The following is a 14,040-nucleotide window of genomic DNA, read 5'->3' as shown; positions in this document are numbered from 1 at the left end:
GGTGCGGATCGGCTTAATACCCAGTAGCCCATACAGTTCGGCCAGTGTTCGTGACATAAACGAGGTGCCTTGATCAGTCAGAATCTCTTTCGGGATTCCGACCCGGGAGATGACGTGGAAGAGAGCCTCTGCAATACTACGTGCGGAGATATTGCGAAGAGGCACCGCTTCCGGGTATCGCGTTGCATAGTCCACCAGAACCAATATAAAGCGGTACCCTCGTGTTGACCGATCTAATGGCCCGACGAGATCCATCCCAATTCGTTCAAACGGGGTCTCGATTAATGGTAGGGGGCGCAAGGGCGCTTTTGGAATGGCCGCTGGGTTTACTAACTGACATTCGCGGCACGCCGTACACCACTTACGGACGTCGCCGCGAATCCCCGGCCAATAGAATCGGGCCATTATCCGGGCGAGTGTTTTATCCTGCCCGAGGTGTCCCGCCATGGGATTAAAGTGAGCCGCCTGGAATACCAATTCCCGACGGCTCTTTGGAATTAACAACTGGGTGACACGCTCCTTCGTCTGAGTGTCCTGCGTCACTCGGTATAACCTATCTTTTAAAATGGAAAAATGGGGGAAGGTCGGGGTGGCATTCGGCTGGAGCGTTTGACCATCGATTACTCTCACTTGGTCAAACGCGTGTCGCAGAGTTTCGTCTCGCGATTGTTCCAGTGGGAAATCCGCGAGGGATTCCCCAATAGAAAGAGGAGGAGCCGGGGGCCCCTCACTCTGTCGCGGAGATGACGTAGACGGCCCTGCGACCGCAGCCCCAGCCAAAACGACACCGGGACCCCCCCCGGCTAACCGGCAGGACCCACTCTTTACCAGGTGTGCCATCAACCCCCGGAATCCCGGCCAATCAGTCCCCAAGATTAAAGAGTGGGTAAGGCGAGGATTAACCGCCGCCTTCACTATAGATTTGTCCCCTCTGAAATGTATGTGGACCGACACCAACGGGTAGCAGTGGACATCCCCGTGCACACACAACACCTTCACCCCTTGTGCTCCCCCCAATGCCTCGTCTTGCACCAGGCTTTGGCGGATCGAGGTCTGGTTGCAACCCGAATCCACCAACGCCTGATAGGTCGCCCCTTGTACACTTACCGGTATGCGATATGCTCCGGCCTGATCGAGGGCAGCCTCTGGCGCGTCGGGGATCCGCACCACCGCCCCCACCTCCATCGCGGCACACTGTTGCTGCAGGTGGCCCGGTTCCCCGCAGCGCCAGCAAACCGGCCCGGGCCTCCCCTCTGCAGCTGTGGACTGGGGGTCACTCACCTGAGGGGGGGGAGAGACAGACATAGAAGGGAGAAACGGGAGGGCACCACGGGTGCGGCGGGCCGGCTGGGGTGGGGCCGGCCCCCGCCTCCGTGGTGGGGGAATGGGGCGAGGACGGGACACGGGAGGAGGGGGAAGAGAGAGAGAGAGAGAAGAGGAGAGAGAAGAAGACATCCGTTGTCCTGCCGCCGGGACAGCCGCCAGATGATCCTCCGCCAGTCCTACGGCCTGATCCAGCGACGCCGGGCGGTGGCACTGGACCCACTCCACGGTTCCGGCGGGTAGGCGGGCGACGAACTGCTCCAGCGCCACCTGGTCGATGATCCCCTCGGCGTCGCGATCTTCGGCCCTCAGCCACCGCCAGCAGGCGTCCCGGAGCTGCTGGCCGAACGCAAACGGGCTGCCGACTTCCTCCATACGCAGCGCGCGGAAGCGCTGGCGCTGCTGCTCCGGCGTGCGCCCCACGCGCTGGAGGACAGCCCGGCGAAGGTCGGCGTAGGCCAGCCGGTGGTCGGCGGGGAGCTGTAGTGCGGCTAGCTGCGCCTCTCCCGTCAGGAGGGGGAGGAGGCGCGCCGCGCGCTGTTCCATCGGCCACCCCGAGGCTTCGGCGACCTGTTCGAATAATGCGATGAACGCCTCGGGGTCGTCCTGCGGGCCCATCTTAGTCAAAGTGATGGGAGATGGGCCCGCGGCCGGGGCGCTGGTGGACCCCGCCGACGCGAGGAGGCGCCGGAACGCCTCGCGGTCTTCCTGTTGAGCCAGTACCAGGGCTTCGAAGCGGCGCTCCTGCTCCTTCCGGAGTGTAACGAGCGCCTGGTGCTGGCTCTGCTGGGCCGTGGCGAGGGCGTGGACCAAGTCCGCGAACGGGGAGGATTCCATGGGGCTGCAGGACAGGTGCTCCACGGTCCCGGGTTTCGGCACCACTGTTGCGTGAATCGCGTGTGGGTGGAGCACAGAGGACGGCAGGACAGAGATCAGGTTTGTAAACCGGCTTTATTGCCACACTTTTCAGAGTTGCAATCAAGTTTTCACTGGCGCGAGAGACACACACACACACAGCGTCTCGTCCGGTTCTCCCCTCTGCTCTCGCTCTCCCTCCTTAAATAGGGCGGTTTACTGGGGAGAACACACAAAACACAGGTTAATGACACTCAGGTGAAGCGATTCTGCCACTTACCTTCCCCAACTCCGCCCTCCTGTCACAGACCGGTGCTTGACCACGCCCCCGCTGCCACACAGACATTTTCAATCTTACTGAGCTGACATTAAGATCGTTTTTGCTTTACATTTTTACAATCTACAATTTATAATCTTACAATCTCGACACGCGGTAATATGTAGACTGACTGACCTCTTAATTAGGTTGTCTTTAGTATAATGTGCTGGTGGTGTCTGAATATAAATATAAATGCATGAAAAGTACCAGTGATACAATTTATATGGAAATTATTTGTAGCTACTTCATCCCTTGTTTGGAAAGTATAAAATCGCCTGTGCCCTTTGATGAAACTAGATCAGTTCTCTAAGTAACATTTTCACAAAGGAATGCAACAAACAGCATCTACCAAACTTTACAAAACATCACAGCTACAGACGTGGACTACTGTAGGGGATTTCTGTCCACTTATTTAATTCTATGTACTGTGTGTGTGTGTGTGTGTGTGTGTGTGTGTGTGTGTGTGTGTGTGTGTGTGTATGTGCGTGCATGCATTTTTCGCACCTCCCTGAGATTATTTACACAATAATATACACAGTGATTTACATTTACTTCTGATGACTCTACAAAGATCACTTATAATTCATGAGATGCTACAGTGGGAAAAACCAGTGGCACAAATCAGCATGATCATACCCAGAGTTCATCCAATAAATACTGCTCACAGAACTTTTTGTCAGCATAACCCTCAAGGAATTACACCAGTCCTATTTTCCTCACCAGAGTGGAGCAAAACATCTGCTAACATCAGCTAGCTAGCTAATTAGGATTTTTGCAAATGTGAGCGCCAAGTGACATAAAAATACGAGTTGGCTGATTGTGATTGTGCTACTCATAAATTAACAGTTTGGACATTTTGGTGTGTTTGTTTTATTTATTCCTTGCCTGCTAGATTGATTTCAATAAGAAACCTCTGTCTAGCCACTTGTTAAATTTAGGTTGTGCTTCCAAGGTTCACCAGAAGGTGAGGTTAAAGTTCACAGATGATCCCAGAGTTAAAGCCAAAGATTCTCTGTGATCTTGCATCCTTTCCCATACAAGGCTTTTTTTCACCAGGTTAATGTTATTTGTGAGTGGCCTCACTGTTCCTTCAGTCAGAGCAGTCAGAGAGCATTGAGGTTCTGTGAGCACTCCATCCTTCGAATGCACACTTTAATGACTCAGACCTGAGCCCTGTTTCTTGGTGGAACTTAGCAACAACAATTCCTGAGTCAAATCCCAATTCACAAGTTCAGGAGCAATTTTCTCTTCAAGTGATGCTTGGCTTTGCCTTTCACTGGCATGTGGTAGCGCACTTTCCTCCAGAAACGAGCAGACAAAGTAAACGAAGGGAGTGATATCTCATCCTCTCCACCTTCCTCCATCCTTGTGCACGTCCACCTCTTCCGCTTCTTCCAGGCCTGCAGAGCCCCCTGCTTATCCCGCAGGAGACGCAGTGACTCAGGGAGGATGGAAGGATTGCTGAGCTGCTCCATCTCCAGCAGCAAAACCGACAGCGAGTCATCCAGTAAGGCGCGATGGAGGCCTGCCTGCTGCTCGAACCATGATGAACCCTCTGCCCTGCTCAGAGACGAGCTGGTGTATAGCAGCAACATTCGACGACAGACATTCATCGTCTCCTCCACCATATCTACCATAGCTACAAAACGGTTGGGAAAAGTTAAAATCAATTTGATTTTATTAGTGAACCAGAAGAAAATACTGTATTGAGATTTTGGCAATGATCAGCTGTTTCATCTCATAATAGGGTCATATTCTGAAAACATTTCAAACACAAGAGTCTTAAAAATTCAATTTCAGTCTCACAGTAAAGGTGTAAATGATATGGTGCTGCAAAACCAAGTTTAGTATTTCATGTCATTTTGTGTCTGTATTTGGAGAGCGGGTTTAATATTTAAATATTATTTGAATTATGCCTTCAAAAAATGGGATAGTAATTTTGTCTGAAATGTTCATCTCTATCTCATACATGAGTTTGCTGTAGACCATTTTACCTTGTCCAGGTAGACTGTCCTGACCCAGGATGAAGAGCCGGTACCCATAGCATCCCTCCAGAACCTGTGGCAGTGTCTTCACAGCAAAAGCCTCAACCGCTTCACTCAATGTGTCCCCTTGAACTTGGGGATACACAACATAGGCATCATACAGTTTCCCATCACCATCTGCAGACAAAAATAACAGCACCTTCAACAACCAAACAGCAAATCTGGAACTGGGAGGAAAATAACTCTTTTTAACTCACTCATAAGAGCCTGTAAAGGTTGTAATCACTTACAGTGAGGTTTTAAAATCAGTGTTTATTTGAACCATATGCAAAGTTCTGCTCAGTTGATAATCATTAATGAAAAAATTGTTTGAAATGGACAAATGTTTTTAGTTTGAGAACTCTATTCTTGTGGAATTCTATTCCCTACAAAGTGCATAGAATACACTGTGTACTCAGGCCATGGTTCTCAAAGAGGGATCCATGAACTCTCACAGGAGGTCAGAAAGTTTTATATTTTGTTAAAGTGCCCACTGTAATGAGTGGAACTGTTCACATCTAAATAATGAACTGGATTATGTCCATAAAATAAAACTGAGGGGTCTGTAATTTTAGTGTAGAGGAAAATTGGATATCTAGCTGTGAAACATTTAAGTCCTGCTCTACACTGTTTGTACACTAACCTAATGCAATGCATTGTGGAATTTGATGCGTGTGCTGAAGATTCTACATTAGACTTTCAGACAAGATTTAGAACATGGAAAAAGACCCTAATTATATATTTTAAATTTATCCTTGTATACAGTTGTAGGTGCTAAAGAAGGCAACTGGACTTGCTTGAAATTCTTGAAGACATTTCACCTCTCATCTGAAAGGGTTCTTCAGTTTTGTCTTACTAGTGGGGAGTTCAAAGTGTTTATCCTCTAGTGGACCAAAAGCAACCCTAAGGAGAGTTGTTGAGGTCACATGGGTCGTTGACCCTCTCGGTCATCCTGGAGGTGTTAGGGCCTCTGCATGCTCTTGTGAAAAGGCTTTCGCAGATAGCTTTTCGCAGACAGTTGTAATTTATCATTGAGCGGGGAGTAATAGGCATGCGCGATGTTATTCACCGCCACAACGCAAGGGGGCGCGAAGTCGCGAAATCGCTAGGAGTAGTTGGTGGGTGTGGTTAGTGGAGTGTTTATCCTCCGGTTACTTATAATGACTAGAACTGGAGTCGTATAGATGTACGTACTTCCTCACTTCCTCGATCAACCGCTCTTCGTGCTGCTCCATCTTCGCTCGTGTTTTTAAAAATGGCGGTAGTGAAAACAAACCAAACCGGGAAAGTAGGGAAGCGGAAGTGCATGTACAGCGGATGTAGAGTGGACCAATCAGAGCCCTCTTGTCTGCGACGCTGTCTGCGAGGCTTCTGCGGTGGTCACAATTTTTGGGAGGTGCGTGCAGAGCATCTGCGAAGGGGGGGGCTACGCAGACGCCATCTGCGACGCCATCTGCGAGGACTGCGTTGTCAGCATAAATTGGCCTTTAGGGTCACTGGAGGCCAGGTGTGAATGGTGTTAGCAGTCTAGAGGGTCATTAGGGTGATCTGTGGGTCATTGGCTCTCTCTGCCATTACGTGAGTCATTGAAGTCAGCTGAGGCCCTGTCCACACGGCAACGGATTCAGGTGAATCTGATAAAATTGTTTATCGTTTCGGCCTGGCGTCCACACGGCACCGGCGTTTTGGGTGCCCCACAACGATATTTTTTGAGAACGGGTTCCAGAGTGGAAAAATCTGGCAAAGGCGCCGTTGCGAAGTCGTCTGGATGAGTAGAACGGATTTGTTTACGATGACGTCACAACCACATGACTAGAACAAGCAGCACTCTTGCTGTTTTGTATGGACCACTGCATTGCATTCACTTTTGTATACAGCTTTTCTTTTAAATAAGTAACTGAACCATTTCTTGAATTTCTTTTTTTTATTGAATAAGACTGCTTTTCAAAATGTTCACACACAATAAGAAAATTAAGTTATATAAAACTATGCACACTAATAAAACTAATTTGTACACACAGAAGGCATGATTTCCTCGCATAGTCGCAGCCATCTTCTTGTTGTGTGTTTGTTCCTGACAGTGCTTCACACCGGGTAGAAGAAGGGGTTTATGCGCATGCGTTTACTTCTTCTATTGTTCTGGTGTCTCCGATGGGACCGTCTTACAGCGCCCCTAGAGGTGTGGCATGTGTATTGCATCATTTTCAGCAAGCGTTGCGTTGCCATATGTACCTGATATTTTACTGATCCGTTGCCCATGTGGACGCGATTTTTTTTTATTAAAATCTCGTTGACATTGTCGCGTGGATGTAGCCTGAGTCTTGGTGTGGCTATGTCTTCAGTTTTCTGGGAAGTGTGCCAAGGACTGCATTGTAGGTGGCTGATGAGTGGTTTACCTGGAACTCCTCACTAGTCAGACAGAACTGAAGAAGCCTTTCAGATGAGAGGTGAAATGTCTTCAAGAATTTCAAGCAAGTCCAGTTGCCTTCTTTAGCAGCTACGGTTTACAATTACCTGGATGACTGAGAAGCTTCACAGACAGGGGGCGCTAACCAGCAGGACATGGAGTAAGCCACGTTTTGGGAAGCTCTGCTGAATTTTGTTTTAAAATTATGCTTCTAATGTGTAATACTGTCTAGAAAGGTCCAAAATAGATACTTAAAGTCACAAACTTATAGGGGGAACTTTATCTGGTACATATTTTGTCAGTGAGGATGGCACGGTGGTGTAGTAGTTAGCGCTGTCGCCTCACAGCAAGAAGGTCCGGGTTCAAGCCCCATGGCCGGTGAGGGCCTTTCTGTGTGGAGTTTGCATGTTCTCCCTGTGTCTGCGTGGGTTTCCTCCAGGTGCTCCGGTTTACCCCACAGTCCAAAGACATGCAGGTTAGGTTAACTGGTGACTCTAAATTGACCGTAGGTGTGAATGTGAGTGTGAATGGTTGTCTGTGTCTATGTGCCAGTCCTGTGATGACCTGGTGACTTGTCCAGGATGTACCCCGCCTTTCGCCCGTAGTCAGCTGGGATAGGCTCCAGCTTGCCTGCGACCCTGTAGAACAGGATAAAGCGGCTAGAAATAATGAGATGAGATTATTCCTATATACATATATTGCACCTGAGTTAAGGATACAGTATACATGGTAAAACAGTGTACCACAGTTATACAGTGGCATTGTACAGCTTGACTGCAACAGGTAGAAATGATTTCCTGTGTCTCTCAGTTGTGCAGCGTGGAAGAATCAGGCATTTACTGAACGTGCTCCTGTGGCTGATCAGCTCCTCATGTAGAGGGTGGGACGGACAGTCTAAGATTGTTTTTATTTTGGACAGTGTCCTCTTCTCCAACACCACTGTCAGAGAGTCCAGTTCCACGCCTACAACATGGCCAGCCTTCCTGATGATCTTATTGAGTCTGTTAGTGTCCTTCACCTTCAAGCCGCTGTCCCAGCAGACGACAGCATACAGGATGGCACTGGCCACCACAGACTCATAGAACATCTGTAGCATCGTTCGGCAGATGTTGAAGGACCTTAGCCGTCTCAGAAAATAGAGACGGCTCTGGCCCCTTTTGTATACCGTGTCCACGTTTTTGGACGAGTCCAGTTTATTATCCAAGTACACCCCCAGGTACTTATATTCCTCCACCACGTCCACACTGACCGCTTGGATGTTAACAGGGTTCACCAGAGCCCTGATTCTCTTCAGATCAACCACCAGTTCTTTCGTCTTCGTCACATTGAGCTGTAGGTGGTTCTTCCTACTCCATGTAACAAAGTTGTCCACCATCCTATACTCGCTCTCATCACCACCAGTAATATGTCCAATCACTGTAGAGTCATCAGAAAATTTCTAGAGGTGGCAGGTCTCCGTGCAGTCATTGAAATCAGTGGTGTAGAGAGTGAAAAGGAAAGGAGAAAGGACAGTCCCTTGCAGAGCCCCGGTGTTGCTGATCACTCTGTCCGACACACAGCACTGCAAGCGCACATACTGTGGTCTGCCAGTCAAATAATCCACAATCCAGGACACCAGTGGGGCATCCACCTGTATTGCTGTCAACTTATCACCCAGCAGAGCCGGCCGGATGTGTCAAAAGCACTGGAGAAATAAGAAAACATGATCCTCACAGTGCTGGCTGGCTTGTCCAGGTGGCCGTAGACTTTGTTGAGCAGGTAGATGATTGCGTCCTCTACTCCAAGACGGGGCTGGTAGGCGAACTGAAGGGGGTCAAGAAGTGGTTGGACCATAGGCCAGATCTGCTCCAGGATGAGTCTCTCAAGGGTCTTCATGATGTGTGACATCAATGCCATGGGTCTGTAGTCTTTGAGGTCACTGGGACGCGGCTTCTTTGGTACAGGGATGAGGCATGACGTCTTCCACAGCAAGGGGACCCTCTGAAGACCCAGGCTCATGTTGAAGACATGCTGAAGTACTCCACTTAGCTGGAGGGCACAGGTCTTCAGGCCCCTGGGGCTAACACCATCCAGGCCTGCTGATTTTCCTGCATGGAGTATCTTCAGCTGTCTTCTCACTTGCTCCTCGCTGATGATCAGTGTGGAGGTGACGGGTGGGGGAGGGATGAAGGTGTTTCTTGGGAGTGTGTGCTCAGCCAGGGGGTCTGTTGAGGAGGTGTGAGCGAGGTCCTGAAATGGGGATGAGGTTGGGCATGAAGAGGCAGGGAGGGGAGAGAATGTGAAGTGTGTGGTTGTAGCCATCCCGCAGAAGAGTGGTGGTGGTGGGTTGGGGTCATGCCATCGAATCTGTTGGAGTAAAGATTCAGCTCATTCACCCTTTCCACACTGCCATCCACTCCTTCACTGTTGGTTGGCTTGTAACCAGTGATGGTCTTCATTCCACTCCACACCTCTCTCATGTTGTTCTGTTGGAGTTTCCATTCCAACCTCCTCCTGTACTTTTCCTTGGCCTCCCTGATCATTGCTCTCAGTTCACGCTGTACTCCTCACACCTCCTCCTTGTTGCCAGCTCTGAAAGCCCTCTGCTTCTCATTTAAGAGGGCTTTGATGTCCTTCGTTACCCACGGCTTGTTGTTGGAGTATGTTGGGGTTCACCCAGTCGGAAACGGTCAACTTACTTCTCGGGACCCCCACCCTCGTACCACCTGCAGAATTCTGGGATGGAACACCGCAAAAAAACAGAGAACCAGAGATCAGTTTCACTGCTGTTTAATCACAGTATACTCGCCAAAGATGAAAGATTACAAACACCTTTTATAACAAATTATAATCTCTCTAAATGGCTATTGTGTCTGTCGAATGTGTGTGTGTGTGTTTGTATGTGACCTCAGAGAGGGGTGTGTGTGTGTGTGTGTGTGTGTGTGTGTGTGTGTGTGTGTGTGTGTGTGTGTGTGGGAGGGTGTGAGTAAGTGACATCATTTTGATATCTGTGTCTATGTGTGTGTGTGTGTGTGTGTGTGTGAGCAGGTCACATTTTAATTACATCACTGTTCTGATGGAATGTTCAGATGTATGTGTGTGTGGTTGACTTGCGAGCAAGTGAGCAGCTTGATCTTGGGGCAGGTCAAACAGATTTTAAAGGTCATTGCTTACGTACATACGGAATTTTTCAACAAAGATATGTTATAAGTAAATAAGAACAAACCTAAACAAAGACAGTCATATGAAACATAAACAAAGAATATGTCTGGCAAAACAAAGAAATGCTACTTCACCAGAGAAAGGTCAAACAGGATTCAGGATTAAACTCATGAAGTCTTAACATTAGAATCATAAGGTCTTAACAACCCTAAATTATATTCTGTAATTATAAAACTAACTTAAAACTATAAAACTAACTTAAATCATTGAATGCATCTTAGATCTAACTTTTAATTCCCAATACACATTGGCTATGGTTGTGTGTGATATCAAAGGCCATTGTGAGTGTGTGTGATATCATCGCAGACCCTGTCGCCATTCAGACACATCTCATATCAAAAATACACATTTCATATCAAAATAAACAAAATGTTCCCAAACAATGTCCAGCCGAGACATAAGGTCATTTTAACTGACAGAAATTAATCCTTAATTTTGTCACAAATATATTACTGCCTTCTTGGTCAAGAATAATACTTATATAAACCTAACAATCCCCCCCTTCGATAATAGTATCACTATAATCAAATCCTAGGATCATATTTGATCATTATCACCTCATGATCATATATGTGATTACATCGAGAATTAATCTTGAGTTACTCTTTGCCCTTCTTGACGTATATTGGTGCTCAGAGGGTGGGCATGCCCGATCAGCCCTCGTCCCACCTCACCAGAGCTTAGAGAAACTCAAAACCTCTTAATTCGTCCCAAATACACGCTACTTCCTTCAGAGTAATTTGTTCTAAAACAGTGAGAGAAAATGAAATTAGAAGGCATATCAACCTATAGTGAAAACAGAGTCCTGTAAGAATACAGAGTTTCAGAGCATAGAGATGTGTAATAATAGTAGAAGACGGCATCAGATGAAAGACATAACACATTCGTGTGGTGTGCGCTTGTGCAGTCCAGTTAGCGAATTGCCAGAAGATGTTGTCCAGCTCGAGCGGGTAACCCTGCTCTGAGCAATGAAGTGGTCCAGAAGGCTCAGGCGGGTAACCCTGCCCCGAGCAAAGATGAAGCAGTCACGAAGGCTCAGGCGGGTAGCCCTGCCCCGAGCAACAATGAAGTCACGAAACCCGTGATGAGGACTGCCATGGTTGTAGTGAGGATGATTGGTTCCAAACAGGGCGCAAGCTCTCTTCCCCTCTTTGTTCACAATGTCTTGAGGATTCTCAGTCGAATCTGTGTAGAGCTCAGAAATAGAGAGACAGAGAGAGAGAACAGAGATTCTCGGGACACAGAGAAAACGTTAGTAGCAAACTTGTCATTGTAACACAACTTTGTTATGGAGCCTTCTTCAATCTCGTGGCATGGATCCACTGTGGAAAAAGATCAGTTAAAACAGCAGTAGAAGTAATGGCGACTATGTCTGCAGGCCCACTATATTGTTTTCCCAATTGTCCAAATCGTTACTTTAAAAAGTCACACCAGCACTTGTCTCCAACTTGGAAGGGGTGTGTGGTGGAGATAATATTGTACTATTGACCTTGGTACAAATTTTATGCAACTTATCTATAAGGGCTGCAGAATACTCATCCATATGCATTTTCAAATCAGAGGTACCCAGAGCCAGAGTTCCCTTCTTCCAGGGGAGAGGGAAAGGTCTTCCAAAAATAATTTCTTGGTGTCACACGAATTTCAGCCAGAATGAATTATGGATTACAGAACCAAACCTGTGGCCTGCATGACCTTAATTAATTTGTCTTTCAATGTTCGATTAGTACGTTCTATGATACCAGAGGATTGAGGAATGTGAAAACACCAGTTTAGTTTAGAGATACTTACAAAGGTTTTGTGTGACTTTTGAGGTGAAAGGGGTACCTTTGTCTGAGTCTATGGCATTTGAAACCCCATAACTATAACAATAATTATTATTGATTTCTTATTATTTTATTGTTGTTATTTTATTGTTCTGCTTTTATTGTTTGTTTTTCTTTTTTACTGTCCAGTGTCTTTGGGTACCTTGAAAGGCACTTATAAATAAAATGTATCATTATTATTATTATTATAACTAGGTATTAAAACAAGTAACTACCTTCGTGTTCTCTCGAAAACAGGAAAAAAACTTCTACCCATTTAGAGAATTTGTCCACAATCAAGATGACAAAAATCAAATGATAAAGGAAGAGCATATGTCTCATGCAGAATATCAGACTGATATTGACTGAACACACAGAATAACCACAGAGGTATGATAAATATCATAAATTATAAAACAAGAACCGTTTAGAACAAGAACCATTGACAAAGAGTACTTCCCCCATCCCTAGAGGGCAGGAGGAGAGATCAGACCTGATACTAGTAGTATGTATGATTTTTAGACAGACAATATCAATGTCATCCCAAGTATCATCCCGAGAATTAAGGAGGCGTGCGAGAGCGCGACCTACATTATCAAAAGAGGATGTGACACGAATTTCGAGATTGTTAGTAGAACAGAGAATAAACAGTCATATGTTAATTTAATTATCAATTAAATTACTGATAAATTAATTTAATGGGTCTGTAAATTTTGCAACACCTGTTTAACTTGATGTGACAAGTGCAAGATGAGTGGGTGAGACAAAACCAATTTTTCCGCATCTAAAACCATCAAAGCACATGCGGAGACAGCCCCCAGACATGCAGGTAAGCCTTGAGGAACAATGTCTAATGTTTTGGATAAAAATGCACAATGCTGCAATCTCCCCCCCCCCCCCCCCCCCCCCCATGCTCCCCAGAGGCTGTGCCTTGGTGTTCACAGGCATAGAGGTGGAAGGGCTTGAAGTGATCGAAGGGTGCTTTTGAGGGAGTGATAAGCGACCACCATAGCGTCAGTCCAGGTCAAAGGATGTTGCAGTGGATCGTGATGAGAGATTGCAGAACGGAGAAGCTTGTTATATAAAGAGAAGTCAGGGATCCATTTTCTGACCCAGAAAAGACATCAGTGCATGTTTAGTTGCAGGGCGTTTTGTGTCTAGAATGACAGCCTTGAGGAAGTTCAAAACTTCAAAAGTTCAAATACTTAAGTGTCCATGCAATATTGCTGCTTGGTCCTGAAAACCTTAAAGCAGGCGCAAGTGTCAGTGTCTTGGCCGATTTCTGGTGACTCAGCAGATACCAGAACACACAGACCACATAGTCCTGAGGGAGGGAGAAGGTCACAGAGCACGTTATGAATTACAGCTGAAAAAAAAACAGCAGGAGAGTCAAATGAAACCCTGAGTCCAAACGCTATCTCCTCATGTGCGTGAAAAAAAAGGCAGAACAGAGATCATTAATGGAAAAACAGCAATGATGAACAGGAACCTGTGACATTACAGAAGAAACAATCAATTCATGAATCTTACGTAAATCTTGTGTAAAACGCCAGGTACCATCGGGTTTAGGTACTGGATTGACAGGTGTATTGTACAAGCTGGTGCACGATCTCACCACACCTTGCTCGAGAAGAGACTGTAGGATGACATCCAGAGAGAGAGGTACTGCTTAACATAAACAGAATGCACATGAATATTGAATCATATTTTGTGTAGTTTCATGTCAATTTAAGTTCCAGGTTGCAGTGCAACAAAATGCGGAAAGGTTCAATGACAATGAATACTTATACACAGCAAATTCCTCAGTGTTGAATTAACACTTTCAGAGTTAATCTGGGTCCAATTGGACCTATATAAATACAGTAGGGTGTTAAATCAACACTCTGGGTGTTAATTCAACACTGGGGATTTTGCTGTGTACCAGCCAATGTATCATAATCATGATAATTTATGACTTTTTTTCCTTAATGGTTAAATAAAGATAAACCCAAGTCTCCGATTTATAAACAAAAAGTTATTCAAGTAAACGTTTGTTAACTCTGTTTCTTGCTGAAAAAAATTATGGTTAACTAAATACATTAAAAGCCTATCCATTCCATATCCTCTGTG

At 46.4% G+C, this 14,040-nt stretch overlaps 1 protein-coding gene across 1 annotated transcript in view; it reads right to left on the bottom strand.

The window, feature by feature from the left end:
- Positions 1 to 3,705: 3,705 nt before the first annotated feature.
- The window catches only part of LOC132891487 (interleukin-1 receptor type 1-like), a 54,526-nt gene continuing 44,191 nt past the window's right edge, over positions 3,706 to 14,040 (bottom strand). The window contains exons 10-11 of the mRNA XM_060929111.1: positions 4,492 to 4,659; positions 3,706 to 4,136 (exon numbers count right to left, since the gene is read on the bottom strand). Of these exons, the coding sequence (XP_060785094.1) occupies positions 3,721 to 4,136; positions 4,492 to 4,659 (584 nt within the window). The 3' untranslated portion in view covers positions 3,706 to 3,720. The remainder of the gene's footprint in view (positions 4,137 to 4,491; positions 4,660 to 14,040) is intronic.

This window comes from Neoarius graeffei, chromosome 9 (assembly GCF_027579695.1).
Source record: "Neoarius graeffei isolate fNeoGra1 chromosome 9, fNeoGra1.pri, whole genome shotgun sequence".
NCBI lineage: Eukaryota > Metazoa > Chordata > Actinopteri > Siluriformes > Ariidae > Neoarius > Neoarius graeffei.
The sequence above is the reverse complement of the archived record's forward strand: the minus strand, read 5'-3'. Positions and strand labels throughout refer to the sequence as shown.